General features: G+C 35.8%; 1 protein-coding gene across 1 annotated transcript in view; it reads right to left on the bottom strand.

Moving 5' to 3' along the window:
- Positions 1–13,792, bottom strand: part of LOC144974997 (nicotinamide phosphoribosyltransferase-like) — a 51,216-nt gene that overhangs the window by 11,457 nt on the left and 25,967 nt on the right. The window contains exons 5-6 of the mRNA XM_078918617.1: positions 7,694–7,824; positions 3,069–3,288 (exon numbers count right to left, since the gene is read on the bottom strand). Of these exons, the coding sequence (XP_078774743.1) occupies positions 3,069–3,288; positions 7,694–7,824 (351 nt within the window). The remainder of the gene's footprint in view (positions 1–3,068; positions 3,289–7,693; positions 7,825–13,792) is intronic.

Raw genomic sequence — 13,792 nt, forward strand, 5'->3', positions numbered from 1 at the left:
CTGCAAAACACTAAATGACCTGGAACATGTAAAGACAGCAAAATATCTTGGCATTGAGTTTGCTAAAAACCTTAAATAAAACGACCCCATATGTCATATATGTACATACAGAGTTGAACCTTGGTAAAAACAGTAATGGTGGGAGCAGCCTAAAATCCCAAAATTTCAAAGGAAATAACCAAAATGGCCTAAATAACCATTTGAAATGATATAGCATTGAGTAGTACACACATACACACACACAGCATTCATGAACTAGACCTAGCCTAGCTCTTGGTTGCCATTAGCTGTAGGCTTAGCTGAGAGTAATGTAGGCTAATACATTGTATTTGGAGATATTGAGTGGGTTTCACGCCCCTGTTATAACCAATTAGGTTCTTAAGTCTGCTATAGCTGGTAAATTTTACTATAGGCAAAGAGTGAGAAAAAAAACAGGGATTTTGGTGCCTGTTATACTGATATATATATAAGAAATCACAGCTCATCACCATCTGTGCAGATTTTGCTAATACCATCAATGATAATGACTAGACAGATGCTATATTATTGGAATGCACACACAAACGCATGATCATGTTGAAAGCAGAAGTTTTTTTTAAAGTCATAGAACACTCCCATTACTGATTTAGCTCCAAGTGACTTTTTCTTTTTTTTTTAAGACTTAAGGAGCAAATTTTGGCAGTGATAGCGAGGTGCAGGCAGAGGTGACTCGATGAATGGAAGTTTGCCGCATGAATTCCTCTTCGACACAGTGCAATAACGAATGGTAGGAATGGATGAGTTGTGGATGATGACTAAATTTTTAATGATTAACGGAAAGGACATAAGCTAAGCTTTGTTTTGATAGCTTTGTAAATTTCGTATCTATAATAGTTTTGAAAATACAAAAGCAGCATCAAGACTTTACAGTCGACCCTTGTATATCTCATATAGCTACATTCATAAAGAGAAAAAAAAATCATCTTCCAGATAAAAGAAAGAGAGCTCTGGGAGGAATTAAAAAAAAAAAAACTGATGTAAAGCAATCGTCATGTTTGAGTCTATTAGTCAGAAATAAATCATTAGATGAAAAAATTAAGTGTACTTTTTTCATCCCTAACTATATAAATTTAATTGAAATTTGTCCTTTGTCAGACAAGAATAGACAATCATTTTTTAATGATATATGTAAAGAATTGGAGTCCTAGTAGCTCAGTTGGTAAAGCTCTTGCTTCACAAGTGAAGGAACCGGCATCGACCTCAGGTGCAGTCAAGGATTTTTTCTTTGAGTAATTGGCTAACTGGACCTGTTAGATCTGGCAGAGTACTTTGAGATTGTCAAGCAATGTATTCAAAGAGTAACAAGTAACTGTTACACCCTGTTTCGGGATAAACGCTGATCCTTGGCTCTTATATTTCAAAAAGAAGATTGTAAAATAGCTGTCAATATCTTCTTCTTCTTCAAGTCTGTGCCAGACATCGGTGATCATGGTATGCCATTCATCTCTCATTCATCTCTCTGATCAGATAACCTCAGAAAACTAATATTACTCTTCTCTTTCTTTGTCACCCAGCTGTTCAAACCAAATATGTTTTTCTTGGTCTACCTCTACTCTTTTTACCTTCTATCTTTCCTGTGAGAGCAAGATGTTCAATACATTTATGTCGATTTAGGTGCCCTAAAAATTGCATTTGTCTTTTTCTTATTGTACGAATCAATATCCTTTTAGTTTCAGCTTGCTCTAATACTTCTTCATTAGTTTTCTTCTCTGTCCATGAGATTCTTAGCATCCTTCTAAGAAACCACATTTCTGCTGCCTCCAGTTTCTTTCTAATGTCTTCTGTAATTGTCCAGCTTTCGCAGCCATATAATAATACTAATCATACATAGGCCTTCAAAACCCTATGTTTTGTTGTCATTGAGATATTGTGGTTTTTAAAAATTAGACTCATTTTATTAAAACTATCTTTAATTATTGCAATTCTTCGTTTTATTTCTGTGCTACATCTGCCATCTGAAGTTATTATGTATCCAAGATATTTAAATGTCAGAACTTGTTTTATAGTTTCTCCATTGCTTATTAAGCTGTCATCTGCATTTTTTGCCAAATTGGGACCTAAAATTTGCCAAAAGTTGCCAAAAAACCCCCCGAAATTTGCCAAAAAGACCAAAATTTGCCCAAAAATTTGCAGAGGAGAACTAAGCGTTTCAGTAAAAATTAACATGCGATACAGAAAAAAATATATATAAAAGACAATTTATTACATTTAAGGAGCCTACATTTATTAATTTACACAATAGCGTTGTTACAAAGATTTTAAAGGCTCATTATCCATAGAGAGTAGCTCCCTTGGTTTGGGCCCAGGCAAAGCTGCAACATTTCTCAAGTTTCGCACTTTTTTTCCGTTATTTTGTTTTCGCTTCTTTTTTTTCTCTCCAAAAGTTGCCACGCGATTTGCCAATTTTCCCAAAATTTGCCACGATTTGCCAATTTTGGGAAATTCGCCAAAATTTGCGGATCGCCCTGATATTTGCGGCCGCAAAAAATGCAGTTGACAGATTAAGTTACATGTTGGATTTCTTTCTCTCCTTGATACAACCATGCATTCTGTCTTTTTTTCATTTAAGTATAAGCCAATACGTTCACTCTCTGTGACTCCTTTATTAAGGAGTAATTGTAAACTTTCTTTTGAGTCTGAAATTAGTGCTGTGTCATCTGCATATCTTATATGATATTCTCACCATTGATCTTAATGCCTGGACTATCTCCTAAAGTTCTAATAATTTTTCGCTGTAGATATTGAAAAGGTCTGGTGACAAAACACATCCTTGTCTAACACCTCGTTTAATTTGTATATATTTACTTAATTCTCCTTCAATCCTGACGGCTGCACTTTGTTTCCAATAATTCTAAGATCTTTTCCGTCTATATCTAGTCCTTCAAGGATATTAAATAGCTCACAATGCCTAACTTTATCAAATGCCTTTGAGTAATCAATAAAGCAAATAAATAGGTCTTTCTGGACTTCAATATAGCCTTACAAAATGTTCCAATTCTCTTCCATTTAGACAAAGCAGCATTACATACCTTGCAAACTACCTCAGCAGGATCACCCGAGTCAGGTCTTACAACCAGTGTCCCTTTTCTATTTTGAATAAGCTCTTTCAAATCTTCACCCCAGTATTCGCGACACGCCTTCCACACGTCATAGCTGTCACTAACACAAGCAACGAGACCAGATGGGAACTTTTCCAACATGTTACGAAATGCATCTTTTTCTCCCTTCTCTTGCCATGTTGTGATAGTACTAAATAAAAGAAATGAAATAGAGAGAGGAAAAAATCAACAAAGCATTAAAAAACAAAGACTTTTAATCAAAAGATATAATTATGACAAAATTTTTTAAAAAGTATTTTAAAACTAATTTCGCGCATAATTGGGTTGGTAGGGTTGAAGACAAATTATCATGATTAAGATTAACGCTCAAACAATGGAGAAATGATTTACAATTAAAAAATCCGCTCTCACACAAAGATTAATCCATCTGACTGTTGCCCTCATAGAAAAAGACTCCAGATAGTACCCGGACAAAAGCATGTGGTCTCATCACAAAACAAAGACAATGAGCCACATAAAAAACAAAATTGACATAAAAGTAACGGAATGAAGAGAAAGCAAGGTTATTGACTAGTTTAGAAACAACTGGCCTAGGCAGCCAATGCTCCTCCACCCTCAGGGAAACTACACCCAAACCCATATACAGTGCACTCTGGATACGTCGATGTTGCCTAAGTCGATTTTTACCCAAGTCGATTTTTTTTCTTGATCCCTCCCCCTTCTTCCTATATAACATTAGTAAAAAATAACAAACTCCACATAAGTCGATGTCGCTTAAGTCGATGTTCTTATCACTCATGACTACAATAAAATCACAAATAAACAAGTATTTCCATTGGTTAAAAAAGCTACCAGTAAGAATTTTCAGTGGTTAAGAATATCCGTGAATGATTGGTGCACATCGATGTGATGTAGGTGCTTTGCCTGACGTCCGTGTTCAATGTACATAAGCAGTATTGAATAACTTTAATTTCTCAATCTCAAATTTTACATAGTCGCAACTTCAAGTTCAAGATTTTTTTTGGTTCTAATCCCAGGCCATCCTATGTAATGGCCCTCTTAATTAGTATCAATTTTATCAAGAATTCAAGTCAAGTCTACAACTTCTATCATCGCGGAAAAGGAAGATTCGATTCGACGATTTACAAGATGCATGACCTTGACCCAGAGGCTCCTACCCTTCCGCTTTTCGCGGAATAATTTCACTTAATTGGTAAACATTCCACATTCAAGGCAAAAATCCCGCTTTTCACCTTTCCAATCCAGGAAAATTATTTTTAAAAAATCTCTAGTGAAAAAAAAGTGAGCTATGGCTTATTTCGTCAGCATCTCCTATGGTCAATCAACACACATTTTGTGTGTCTGATTAGTCCCTTCAAATTGTGTGCTGATGATGTCGGATAATATTATATGTTTGGGAGGAGGGTTGACCCAAGTATTATTATTATTTGGTGACTCCAATTTGTGAGGTCAATGACCTTAGTAATATTATATGTTGGCTTCAATTTATATGTTGGCTTCAATCGGTAATAATATTATTGAGTACGGTCAGCTTCTTTCCCTATTTAACTTTGGCCCGGTATACCTGTGTGTGTGTGTGTGCCGGCACACACGTTTGTTTGATTAGGTGTGTGTTGAGGGGGGGGGGGGGGGGGAGGGTCCTGACACTGTTAAATCCATTTTTACACATTTTATATTTTATCATTTGAGTACTTTTCGATTGTCTATTACATTTTCTGTTGCAAAGCATGTCATGGTCAATAACAGTAAGTTGATTCCCCTTTTTTGTCTCGAATTCCGATTTTTATGTATTCTGATTCCTCTATGGGGCTATTGGGGGTAGGAACCTCTGATGACCACTACAGAGACCGCGCGATATGAAGGGACATACTTATTCTAGCTTGGTTTGCTTTGTTCACATGCGTTTTTGCTCATTTGGGTACACTCCGGTTAAGTTGATTTTCGGATAAGTCGATGTTTTTCTCGGTTCCCCTGGGCACCGTCTTATCTTGAGTCCACTGTACATAATAATAACTTGTGAGTAGATAGTTGTTTTTCAAAAAAACATTTTTCATTGGAAATTTTGATTGGTAATAGTTCTAATTTTCTTTTCTCATTCAAAAACAATGTATTTTATTGTGAGTGTAAAAAGGCATATAAAATTAATTTCATAGGTCAATTTTCAAAATGAAGTGACTATTTGTCGTATGACTACAGATAGCAAAAACTACCATCTTTCCCTATTTGTACTCCTAACAAAATTTGTGAGCTCATAGCTCTCTGGTCATTCCTAAACAAAATGGCTTTAACAGTAAAATGTATAACCCTTAAAAACAATTTTTAAAAACCCTTGGAGGAAAGAAAGCAAAAAATAATAATATGTCAAAAGACTATGGAGTTATCTAAGGAAACCACGATTGTGATATCCCTGGCAAAAACCAGCCTATTTGGCTAGGGAAACCAAAATCATGGTCTCTTTCAAACTGACTTGTTTTCTAGGGAGACTACGATTTTGATTGTCAATCTCAGATGACTTGTTTGGGATAGGTTAACTATGATTATGACCCCCCAATCTCCCAAAACGTCTTTCCAATAACATATTAAAATAGTTTCATTTTTTGCAATGTCACAATATCCATATAAATATATAAAAATGTGTCAATGTTCATATGATCAGTGTGGTCAACTGGTAAGGTGATGTTCTACAAATGACTATTGTGAAAGGTTCGACTCCCATTCTTAGAAACAGCAGAGATAATCAGAGCCAAACCAACATTTTTTAAATGTAGGCTATCGTGTTGTGTATGTGTGTTAGTTACTACTAGCAAACGTTAAAGAGTATCTACCCCCATCCCTTCGCCCTCCCCCCATGAAATACGAGGGCTCTTTCAGAAATAACCGAAAAATGCCCATTGCTCAGCAACCAGTGGAGATTTTTTAATTCTGTAAACGACATGGTATTCCTTATTTCCTTACAGATATTCCCAGAAATTATGAAGTGCATCATTTTGCACAATGAATTTCTAGACGATTTTAAAGATGGCGGCCCACCTTGAAACTTGGTCAAAGGAGGAAATCAGAGCTGTCATACGTTTTTTGAACGCCAAAAGTCTGAATCCTACCGAAATTCATAAAGAACTTCAGAGTGTATATGGTGAGCATGTTAGAAGCCGTACACAAGTCTATCACTGGTGTAATTTGTTTGAAGCCGGCCATTCCGACTTGACAGACAGGGAAGGGAGAGGGCGTTCGATAACTGTGACGTCAGAAGACAATGTGAAGCGAGTTGATGAGCTTATTCGTCGAGACAGGAGGTTGAAACTTCATGAAATCGCAAGCAGTCTTGAAATTTCGGAAACTTCTGCCCATAGAATTGTATTTGATGAACTTGGCTACAGAAAAGTCAGCGCAAGATGGGTTCCTAAGCAATTGACAGACAATCATAAAGAACAAAGATTGGACATCTGCAGGGAACTTTTGAGAAGAAGCAAGAGCTCACGCAGGGTTCACGGGCATACTGCCAACGCCGGCGGAGACTTTCTAGGGTACGATATGACTTTTCTTGACAGCATAGTCACCGGTGATGAGACTTGGTTGCACCATTGCACCCCAGAAACAAAGCAAGATTCGATGACATGGAAACATCACTCCTCACCTGTCGCGAAGAAATTCAAAGTCATGCGGTCAGCAAAGAAAATAATGGGAACAGTTTTCTGGGACAGTCCTGGTGTTATTCTGTTCGAAACCTTACAACCTGGAGAAACAATCAATGCTGCAAGGTACTGCCAAACTCTTGACAAGCTTAGGGAGGCCATTCGCAGAAAGCGCCCAGGGCAGTTGACCAACGGGGTCATTTTGCAACACGACAACGCTACACCCCACACAGCACGAGTGACGCAAGGTTGGCTAGAGAAATATGGATGGGAGATTTTGCCACACCCACCACACAGTCCAGACCTCGCACCATATGATTATCACCTCTTTGGGCCACTGAAACGTGAGCTGGCAGGAAAGCGCTTTGATGTCGATAAAGAGCTTGTTGACCATGTGCGGAAATGGCTACAAAACCTTGACCGAAATTTCTTCCGAGAGGGTATCTATTCCATGGTGCGGCATTGGCAGAAGTGTGTCGACAGACTTGGCTGTTACGTAGAGAAATGAAGGACGAGTCAAGGTATGAACACGTGCAAGAATTTTGTTGATAGCATAAAAAACGCGGATTTTACAGGCATTTTTCGGTTAATTATGAAAGAGCCCTCGTAATAGTGTTCAACTTTTTGATAGAAGAAGCTATTTATCAAGTATTTCAAGTATAATTTTGATCAACTTCTACAATATTGTTTCGAGCATTCGCTCTCATCAGGAAGAAATTATATATATATATATATATATATATATATATATATATATATATATATATATATATATATATATTATATATATATATATATATATATATATATATATATATATATATATATATATATATATAAAGCACATTAACTCTAAACTGATGATTTTCATCCCACCTCAAACTACCAAAATACCATAATGAGGGGTGGATCACATGTATTACACATATTTTATTTACCTACCTATGTTCAGCAGCTGGGATGGAGAATCCAGCCATGGGGCAGCCATAATATCTTTTAGCTGTTGTCAGAGCTGCAATTGTATCTGTACCAACAAAATTGACCAAATGTGCAGCTCCACCAATCCCAGCAGACTAGAAATTATGAAATAAAAACAATACAAAAAAAAAGATGAAATTATGGTACAAAAATGCTCTTATCATAACAGCACAGTGGTGGTGGTGGCAGTGATAATTTTGAATATTTTCATTTTCATCGTCATAATCATCATCATCATCATTATTATTATTATTATTATTATTATTATTATTATTATTATTATTATTATTATTATTATTATTATTATTATTATTATTATTATTATTATTATTATTATTATTATTATTATTATTATTATTATTATTATTATTATTATTATTATTATTATTATTATTATTATTATTATTATTATTATTATTATTATTATTATTATTATTATTATTATTATTATTATTATTATTATTATTATTATTATTATTATTATTATTATTATTATTATTATTATATTATTATTATTTATTATTATTATTATATTATTATTATTATTATTATTATTATTATTATTATTATTATTATTATTATTATTATTATTATTATTAATAATATCATTATTATTATTACTATTAATATCATTATTATCATTATATAATTTATATTATTATTATTATTATTATTATTATTATTATTATTATTCTCAAGTACCAAGTCTGTGCCAGACATCGGTGATCATGATACGCCATTCATCTCTCTGATCAGATAACCTCAGAAAACTAATATTACTCTTCTCTTTCTTTGTCACCCAGCTGTTCAAACTATTCAAATATGTTTTTCTTGGTCTACCTTTACTCTTTTTACCTTCTATCTTTCCTGTGAGAGCAAGATTTTCAATACATTTATGTCGATTTAGGTGTCCTAAAAATTGCATTTGTCTTTTTCTTAATGTACGAATTAATAACCTTTTAGTTTCAGCTTGCTCTAATACTTCTTCATTAGTTTTCTTCTCTGTCCATGAGATTCTTAACATCCTTCTAAGAAACCACATTTCTGCTGCCCCCAGTTTCTTTCTAATGTCTTCTGTAATTGTCCAGCTTTCGCAGCCATATAATAATACTGACCATACGTAGGCCTTCACAACCCTATGTTTTGTTTTCATTGAGATATTGTGGTTTTTAAAAATTAGACTCATTTTATTAAAACTATCTTTAGCTATTGCAATTCTTCATTTTATTTCTGTGTTGCATCTGCCATCTGAAGTTATTATGTATCCAAGATATTTAACTGAACTTGTTTTATAGTTTTTCCATTGCTTATTAAGTTGCATATTGGATTTCTTTCTCTCCTTGATACAACCATGCATTCTGTCTTTTTCACATTTAAGTATAACCCCATTCGTAATTATTATTATTATTATTATTATTATTATTATTATTATTATCATCATCATCATCATCGCAAATATGAGCGACATCTCTGAAACAATGTCTGATAGAGAGTAGTCGAGTATACAGTGAATGACAATCACAGTGTATACATTGTCGAGTACATATATAGATTTCTCTCTCTCCTCACCCTCTCTTTCTTTCTCACTCTCTGACATGTCTTTTGAGTTGGTTCATTTGAGCTTTAAAAGACAAAATTAGACAAAAAATTATATCACAGAAATGAGCAATATCATTAATATATGTGAGCCGAATTTGATCAACATACATTCATAATCCTGAAAGTAATGTCGATTCAAAGAAGACAAGTCAAGTTGCATTACTTTGGAAAAAGAGGAAAAATTGGATGCAACAAAGGTAGTAACGTGTATGGCCACCACAATTTCCAATCATTGCTCAGGTAAGTCTCCCCATAGAGCTAATCAAGAAGTTTATTCCATTCTGCTAAAACAATAATCTAGACTCATTTGCCATCCCCCACCCCCTCTTCTTCCATCCCCTTACTTTTTGACCATCAACTAATCCAAGATCACCACTTGTTTTGTGTCACATTTATTATTTGGTGCCAGTCTCTCTAGAGTGACATCATAAAAATGAGAATATCACCCAAATTCATCGACTGAGTACAGGCATGACCTTTGTAAACTCATGGTCTGTTTTTGCTTTTTTGTTTTTGTTTTACAGCGCTTGCAACACATTTATCTAGGTTATATCAGCGCCAGTAAAAAGGAAGAAAACGGGATAGTAAAAAGTTCTAGAATTACAATTAAAGCACCCAAGAAAAAGTAAGACATAGGGAAACTGGGAACAAATAGGGATCAGATGTAGATTCCAAGAGGATACCACCAATGTAATTAGTTTGAGATCACCTATAAGTCTCATCAGGACACAAACACAAAATCCAATAAAGAGGAATACACTCAAATGTTTACATTATACATTCAAAATAAAAATATAATAATACATAACAGAGAGATGATTTACAAGGAAAAAATATCATCTCCCAAAACAACTATGCATTTGACTGTTTCCCTCCCAGCTAGGACTCAGGCCAGGGCCAGGACAAAACCAAGTAATCTCATTCCAAGACAAAGACAGAAAGCATGTTGGAAAACAGATAAAAGGGGATAGAAGGCACAGTATGTACCCCACTGCCCACTATGGGAGGTCAGGAACCCCACCCAGAAACTCATGGTCTGATACTAACCCAAAAAATTTGTCATATAAGACGAAGATCATGGGAAATAACCTAATTGTAAGCTGTAATCAAAAGCCCAACCGATAGAATCATTTGTTTCCTTGAGCACTTCTTATAACTCCTCACTTTTCACTTTCATTTGGCGATCTTCATCTTCTTTTGAGACATAAATTTTTTGGTTTGTATCAGGCCTTAAATTTACAAAGGCGATGGTACAGTTGACAAAAACTGACGCAAGACATGGTGGTGATTTTTCACAGATCCATTACTTAACCTGAGCTTTTATCAGAGAAAAATGTTTGACACTGCAAAATCAGCAAGAAATTTCTGAAAAAATCTCCAAATCCTAGAATTCTGCAAATTTGCAGAAGATTATTATCACTGATATATCGGTTGGTCAAAAAAAAAAAAAAAAAGAAAAAAAAGATGCATTTTTTAACGGTTGTATCTTCAAAATCAATATTCATAAAACATCTAAACATAAATCTATTGTAAAGTAATAAACAAAAATGAATATAACAGCTTCAAAACAGAACAAAATACCAAACATAGAACATTTCAGGCTCAAAACCCTTCTTCAGCCAACAACAAAAAAACCCAATAAATTCATAAATATAGATTACTAAAAACCCAGATCGATGACTAAATATTTCGTATGCTCTCTCTGTTGAAGAAAAATCTTGGACTGTAAACAAAAAGATGCGATCACATCAGTAACTAAGATTGCCAATTTGAGTGGAATATAAAACAATGCATATAATTTGGTGCGTATAAAAAGGGAGGAACACAAGTAGTTTGATTTTAAGGGTTTTATGGCACTTGCAACACATTTAGGTAAAATCAGCACCTGTAAAAATGAAGAAAATGGGATAGTAAAGTTCTAGAATTACAATCAAAGTATCCAAGAATAAGTAAGATAAAGGGGAATTAGTTCAAATAGGGAACAGATGTAGATTCCAAGAGAACACTATCAGAGTAGTTAGTTTGAGATCACCTAAATGTCTCATCCTGATACAAGGACTAAGAGGAACACACTCAAATGTTTACAAATCATGTATACATGTAAAACATAAATAATACAGTGCATAACAATAACAGAGAGATGATTTACAAGACAAAGAATATTATCTCCAAAATTCTAACTATACATTAGACTGTCTCTCTCCCAACCAGGGTATCCGGACAAAACCAAGTAATCTCAATCCAAGACAAAGACAGAAAGCAAGTTGAAAAACAGATATAGGGGGATAGAAAACACAGTAAGTGCCTCCCTGCCCATTATGGGAGGTCAGAAACAGGAACACGGGTAGAATAAAATTGGTGTGAAATGTATCCATTGAAATAGATCCAATAAAGCTGTCATCGTAGCTTGTCGCTTCAACACCGAACCCACTCCACAGTATCTGGGGAGCAGACTCTTAGGTCATGGTCAGTGCAGCTGGGCCCATCTTGACATTCTCTACGGATGTGCTCCATCGTCTGCTCTGGGATCCACAGGTACACACAAGCTAGTCTCAGCGAGCCCCCACTTTTTCATGCTTCCAGCTGTTCTCTCAAGTTTTGTCCATGCTCTGTTCAGTGTTACCCATTCATTCCCTTTTGAGCTCAGTTCCATAGGGCAGTTCTCTCGGATCTTCAACAACTTCATTTGCATGACTGTCCAACTCCCTCCATGTGGAAAGTCTGTATACAGCTGCATGGTCAGGGTTGTTTTCTTCCGTCATGAAGCTCTTTCTCAACTTCAGTCTACTTGTCTTTGACTTGTTGTCATGGAGGGGGTGCATTGGGTCCATTTCCTATTTATATTTCTGGGCTTTGGAAGCAGTGACTCTTCGAATGTGGGGAGGTGCAATGCCAGCCAGCTGATGGAGGACTAGAATGGAGTCGGTTTCAAGTTACCAGTAATGATCCGGCAGGTGTTATTTAGCTCAGGGTCAATCTTTTTGACATGACAGGATTTTGCCCAGACTGGTGAGGCGTATTCAGCTGATGAATAGCAGAGGGCTTGTGAGGTTGTCCTGACTGTTTTTGAATCTGCTCTAAATGTAGTGTTTGACAGTTTTCTTAGGAAGTTGTTTCTTGTGGCCACCTTTGCTTTCGTTTTATTTGTGTGCTGAGAGAAGGACCGTGTGCAGTCTAAGGTGACACTGAGGTACACGGGAAATGTGTTGTTTTCCAATATGTTCCCATTCCAGGAGATGTTCAATTTCCTGTTCACTCGGTGGTTTTTTGAATGGAAGGCACACACTTGAGTTTTTCCTGAGTTGGCATTTAGTGAGTTCTTTAAATAATACTCAGAGAGTGTCTTCTGTTAGTCTATCCTCAATGGTCTTGAAATCAGAGGCCTGGGATGCAAGACACAGATCATCAGCATATAGAAACCTCCGGATGTTCTCAAACTCAGGTTGGTCATTGGTATAAACGTTGAAAAGGATAGCTGCAAGTACTGATCCTTGAGGGAACCCATTCTTTTGCAATCTCCATCTGCTTTTCTTCCCATCCATTTCCACACAAAAAAAGGACAGTTTGATATAAGGGATTTTATTATTGTAACTACTTTTGTGTTACGAGTTACCCTTAAAACCTTTCGGAGCAGTTTCCTGTGATTTACTGTGTCATAGGCACCTGTCAGGTCCACGAACACAATTTGTTTGTTCTCATAGCCATCTTCGATATATTGTGTCAAGTTCAGGAGTTGGTCACAACATGATCTTCCAGAGTGGAAACCAGCTTGGTCAGGTGACAGATATTCAACTGTTTGGGAAATCCTGGCTAGTATCATGCGCTCATATACTTTGTACAGTATGCAGAGGAGGGATATTGGTCTGTAGCTCTTGCTACTATTTGGGTCTTTTCCAGGTTTAAGTAGAGCTATAATTCTTGCTTGTCGCCAAACCGTTGGTATTGTGCACTACTTAACATAGTTGTTGATAAGAATTAGTAACCATGTTTTTCTGGAGGGACCGAAATGCTTTATCATTTCTGCAGTGATGCCATCTAGACCAGCCGCTTTACCGGGTTTGGAGCGTTCAAGAGCTGATTCCAATTCTTGGATGTAGAAAGGGTCTACTTCCTGTCCACTTCCTTGGGCGATATTTTCCATTTCCCTTTTCATTTCCTTAAGTTTGCCCTTTTCTCTGTATGTTGGTTTTCCATTTTTGATAATAGGTTTGCTACATTGTTTGGCGTCACTGCTGCAACCCTGGTTCATATTTTATTTTCTGTATTTATTTTTTTCATAGTTAACCAGGCTTTCTTGCTGTTGTGGGACATGTTTCTGCAGGTTATCATTTCCTTCCATCTTTCTGATTTTGTTTCAGCAATGGAAGTCATTAAAGTCTCACCAAATTGGACAGTTTCTTCAGAAAATGGATCTGTTTCGAAGCCTCCACATACTGTTTATAAAGTTCCTTGCTGTCTTGCTGG

This window comes from Berghia stephanieae, chromosome 6 (assembly GCF_034508935.2).
Source record: "Berghia stephanieae isolate SIO BIC M18660-M18661 chromosome 6, UCSD_Bste_1.3, whole genome shotgun sequence".
Taxonomy (NCBI): Eukaryota; Metazoa; Mollusca; class Gastropoda; order Nudibranchia; family Aeolidiidae; genus Berghia; species Berghia stephanieae.